At 54.0% G+C, this 5193-nt stretch overlaps 1 protein-coding gene across 1 annotated transcript; it reads right to left on the bottom strand.

Annotated features, from left to right (window-relative positions):
- Positions 1–1027: 1027 nt before the first annotated feature.
- Positions 1028–4989, bottom strand: LOC133362174 (bromodomain-containing protein DDB_G0280777-like). Its single transcript, XM_061581126.1, has 2 exons — positions 3819–4989; positions 1028–2326 (listed from the first exon to the last, which is right to left on the bottom strand). The coding sequence occupies exons 1-2, from the start codon at positions 4800–4802 to the stop codon at positions 2285–2287; spliced, it is 1026 nt and encodes a 341-aa protein (XP_061437110.1). The 5' UTR covers positions 4803–4989; the 3' UTR covers positions 1028–2284.
- Between the last annotated feature and the right edge of the window lie 204 nt (positions 4990–5193).

Here is a 5193-nt window from a genome sequence, read left to right on the forward strand (position 1 = left end):
TTACTTGCGGGGGAGTTGGCAGCCGGGACGGCTGGAAGCTACAGAGAGGGGGGTGATGTAGTGACTGTGAATGTCACCGTGTGCTGCCGGGCTTACGAAGCTACGGCGGATGATGTGTTGGCATTACGTGCAGCCCGCTCACTGGGCGTAGTACCAGCCCTAGCGGGGCTTCGGTGAGCGCTGGTCAGTGCGGAGGCACCGCGTGCAGTGTGCGGTGCGGGCTCCCGGTGAGGGAGCGTCAGCCAGCCAGGGTTGCGTTGGGGCACGATACGCTGATTGACCTGCCGACACGTCACCGGATGATATTGCAGGGGGGCCACCGGTGGACGGGGGCCGCTGGGCGGTCACGTGGTATAGAGAAGCCCTCGGGATCCTTCGGGAAAGAGGTGGGCGGGGCGAGGGCCGGAGCCAGCCCAGCCCAGGCCGATATAACGGGGGGGCCCGTGAGGCGGTCGTGGGTTCTTCGTGTGGCCGGTGAAGAAGATTCACGTCGGGGAGAAGAAGCCTCGAGCCACGCGCTCCGGGAGCCAGCAGCTCATGGTCCGGGCCGGGATAGCGAGCCGTGTCTAGTTGTGCCGTAGCGTGGGATAGATGGGCACTCAACATAGTAGTAGGTTTTTACCCTTTAAACTGGTACAAAACTGACACCTTTATACAAGGGGTCATGTTTGCAATAACCACAACACAAGCAGCCAAAATGCAAACAAAAAGAAACAACTCTGATGATGATGATAATGATATGCACTGTCCTTGAAGTTGATTGGTCCACACCCGAGACAACTTTTCTTAGAGCCTAGTCTCCATTGGTGTTGGACCAGATGACGCCAAAAGGCGCACAACTCAACACCCAAGTGTAGCTCGTATTGTGTTACGTTGAGTCGGTGAAACAGCGTTGCTCCCAAGACGTCTTCCGACTCAGTTGGATTCACTACGGGTGTCATATAAAACATGGAATTAAACAAATGCAACAAGCCTCCAGGAAAATTCTTCTTTAAGCGCGGTGAGAGAAAAGGCACAAATGTTTAAAGAGACGCAACATGTCATTTATTGCAGATAGTTTCACATCAATAATTTCATCTCAGTCAACATTCACCGTGTTTTTATTGATCCCCCCATTATTGGCAGACATTGTGTCAAAGGCAGAGGCGCAGCCCTGCAATTCCTGCTCGTGCCACCGCTGGCAGATGGGGCACCACTTGAGGCGGGGGGAGGGGGGGGTAATTTTTACTCTTTCACGTTGGCCAGACATCTTTGAAGAGGACTTTGTACGCGACATAAATACGTCATGAACCTGTGAGCAACTGTTACACTTCTAGCAGGATACTCGTAAGCTGTGCTTAGGCCGGACAGGAACTAAACGATGTTTGTCGTGAGTGTTGTACCGCAACATTTTCCAGCTATATATTTTCACACAGCTCTACTACTTAAGATTTATGTTCCATTAAAAGTTAAGATTCCGTTTAAAAATCACGACTTACGTCGGTAACGCTGAACACACAAAATTCATTATGAACGATCAAAGACAACAACTGTCTGACATTGCCACTCAAAAAGTGTTTTACAGAAATTCAGGCAATTTAAAACAACACGTCACCACAATTTCTTGGCTGTAAGTTTTGTTTCTGTGTAACCAGTTTTCAATACTTCAAGTCAAATTGTGTAAACGCACACAATCAACACGTATCCCACGACAATTGTTTGAACATTTAGGTTGGTAGTTAGCACCTTTTAACGCCTCTGAATTTTCATCTGATTCAAACCCCGAGCCATTTCAATGTTTGCATCTCTCATTGCCACTGCCAAAAAATTCATTCCCTCAAGTTTAAAAATATTAACGATGCAGATATTACGATGCACTTTCTAAAGACGTGTACTATTTTACTGTTCAACGCCTGACAGAGGTCGGACCACACGTTAATGGAAGCCTCATTTTTGTAAAGAGAAAAGTAAAAAAATTGACATGGCTTGGTGATGGCCGTTCTCTCTTCTGAGGCGCTCTCTCGTCACCGTGGCGTGCGAGATGACCACCACCACCACAACCACCACCACCACGTGACTTTTATTTCGTGTTGCGCTGCATTTAGCGCCACAGCGTGCGGATTTACAGCGTTCATTCGTTTGTTTGCTGGTGACTTTGTGTATTTCATATCGGAATCGCCTCCAGTGCTGTTGCTGCTGGAGGCAATAAAAGTTGTGTACAAGTCCAAAGTCTCTGTCTCTCTCTGTCTCTCTTCTCGTCTTCACTGTCGCTGCCCGTCGGAGCTCGGCGTCTACGGCTCCTCTCCTAGGTGGGCGTCCCCGGCCCGAACGCTCGCAGGAAGCCCTCCTGTGTGGCAGCAGAGAAACAGAACGGAAAGAGAGCCCCACCACCACCATCATCATCATCACACAGCTTCTGCTGCTGCTGCTGCTCAGAGCCCCGAGCTGTAAATGCTCTGCTGATACGCGTGGCATTGTTCTTGTGCTGGTCGCCTTTTGGCATTGTTCTCTGATCTGATACTGGTGGTGAGTCACTGGGTAGAGAGACACTGGGTAGTGAGACACTGGTGGTGAGTCACTGGTACAGAGACACTGGGTAGAGAGACACTGGGCAGTGAAACACTGGGTAATGAGACACTGCTAGTGAGCCACTGCTAGTGAGACACTGGTGGTGAGACACTGGGTAGTGAGACACTGCTAGTGAGACACTGGGTAGTGAGACACTGCTAGTGAGACACTGGTGGTGAGACACTGGTGGTGAGACACTGGGTGGTGAGTCACTGGGTAGTGAGACACTGGGTAGTGAGACACTGGGTAGTGAGACACTGGGTAGTGAGACACCGGGTAGTGAGACACTGGTGGTGAGTCACTGGTACAGAGACACTGGGTAGTGAGACACTGGGTAGTGAGACACCGGGTAGTGAGACACTGGTGGTGAGTCACTGGTACAGAGACACTGGGTAGTGAGACACTGGGTAGTGAGACACTGCTAGTGGGACACTGGGTAGTGAGACACTGGGTAGTGAGACACTGGTACAGAGACACTGGGCAGTGAGACAATGGGTAGAGAGACACTGGGTAGTGAGACAATGGGTAGAGAGACACTGGGTAGTGAGACACTGGGTAGTGAGACACTGGTACAGAGACACTGGGTAGAGAGACACTGGGTAGTGACACACTGGGTGGTGAGACACTGTGTAGTGAGACACTGAATGCGTGGAATGTTCGAACTCTCACTGCTGAGGAGAGGCTGCCACTCCTCTGTCGGGAGCTGGACAGGTACCGACTGGATCTCTGTGGTGTTTAGGAGGTCCGGTGGACCGGCTCTGGCTCCTGACATCATGAGGGGTGGACAGTCCTCTACTTGGGGCAGGAGACTGCCAAACAACAAGGAGTGGCTCTTCTGAATAAAAGAATGAAGGGGGCGAGGGAGTGTGGCGGTGAGGTGTGGGAATCTGTAAGCCCCAGTCTACTTTGGGCTCGCCTTCCCATCAACCGGAGGCGAGGAGCGGTGGTCGTGGTTACTTATGCCCCCACCGAAGACGAACATCCGTGGAGGGATGCAGGCAAGGCCGATGAGTCAGATGCCTTCTATGACCTCATGTCACAGGTGCTGGCGAAAGTGGCCCCTCGGGATAGAGTCATCTTGTTGGGTGACTTCAATGCCCGAGTTGGTCATGATGCTAGCACCTGGTCTGGAGTGATTGGAGGACATGGGTCAGATCAACTCAATAACAACGGTAGGAGGCTGCTCGATTTTGTGCAGCCCATGGGCTTTCAATTACCAACACGCTGTTCCGGCGCAGTGGTGTTGATGGTAGCGGTGTGTAACCCCTCACCCAGCCTCCCTGTTCCATGAGCCAGGTCTTGCGTGTGGTCAACAGCACAGCGGCCACCGCGTCCGTCAAGGGCCAAGTCTCCTCCGAGTCGCCCAGACGACCGGAGGCCCTCAGGTTCTTGACGAGCAGCGCGCAAAACACCACCATGGACAGCACGCAGCCCCAGCTCATGGGCCCCGCGGTGAGAACCTGCCAGGCCAGGGTCATGACCAGCCGGCGCGGGTCCACTTGCTTCGCCAGCTCCTCCGCGCGCCTCACAAAGTCTGGGATGGAGGCTTCGAACTCCGCCAGCAACGCGTCTCCTCGGGTGTCGAGCGCCTCCTGCAGAAGCTGCACACGCATCCGCACCAGCCGCCGGGAGGTCTGGAGCAGCGAGCGCACCTCCCGCAGCTGCCGCTGTATTTGCCGCGCCTGCCGCTGCAGCTCCTGCCACTCCTTGAACTGCTGCAACTGCTGGAAATGCTCCTGCTGCATTTCGTGCAGCTGCTTGAACCGACGCATCAGCTGCACCTCCTGGAGCTGATACTTCTTCTGCAGCTCCTGCAGCAGCTGCTGCTGCTGCACATCCAGGAGCTGCTCCTGCTGCTGCAGCTGCTGCACAAGCTCCTGTTGCCGCTGCACCTGCTGGAGCTGCTCCTGCACCTGCTGCATGTGCTGGAATTGCTGCTGCCAGAGCTTCTCCATCCACTGCTGCTGCTGCTGCTGCGACAGCAGGAGATGTTGCTGCACCGCCGGGAGCTGCTGCTGCAACTGCTGCAGCTGCTGCTGCAGCCCCTGCTGCAGCCCCTGCTGCTGCTGCTGCACAGGATGCTGCTCCGTCTGCTGCGTCAGGTGAGCCACGTAGCCGGAGATGAGATCGCCGGTTACGATGGTCAGCAACTGCATCGCTTCATCCTCCTCCTCCTCCTCGCCGCAGCCACCGACCCTCGCCTGAATCTCCCCCGCAGAATGCGACGCGGCTTGGGCAGAGACCGCAGGCTGCATGGCGGTGTAGGCCTCAGTGGCGGGTGTTGACTTCGTTGTTGCTGATTCCGCTGCCGCTGTTGCTGTGGGAGGGTCGTTGATGTCGCGAGGCAATTGAGGAGGTAGAGGAGGTAGAGGGGGTAGAGGAGGTAGAGGAGGAGGTAGAGGAGGTGGCAACTTCGCGACTCGATGGAAGCTGTTGGCTTCTACCTCCATTGCGATTTGGTTAACGGTGATGTCGTCGGATCGATCCGTGGATCGATTCCTCCATGCGATTACGTTAGAATCGACTTCGATTGCAAGCCGTCGGTCGATTCTGACCTCGATTCACGATCCGCACGAGGGGGGGGTCACAGAGACCCATAGACTACAGAAGAGATAAATAATAAAAAATAATGTAAATAATAATAGA

The sequence above is a fragment of the Lethenteron reissneri genome, unplaced genomic scaffold, assembly GCF_015708825.2.
Source record: "Lethenteron reissneri isolate LAM-NWPU_2019-01 unplaced genomic scaffold, ASM1570882v1 scaffold_1396, whole genome shotgun sequence".
Taxonomy (NCBI): domain Eukaryota; kingdom Metazoa; phylum Chordata; class Hyperoartia; order Petromyzontiformes; family Petromyzontidae; genus Lethenteron; species Lethenteron reissneri.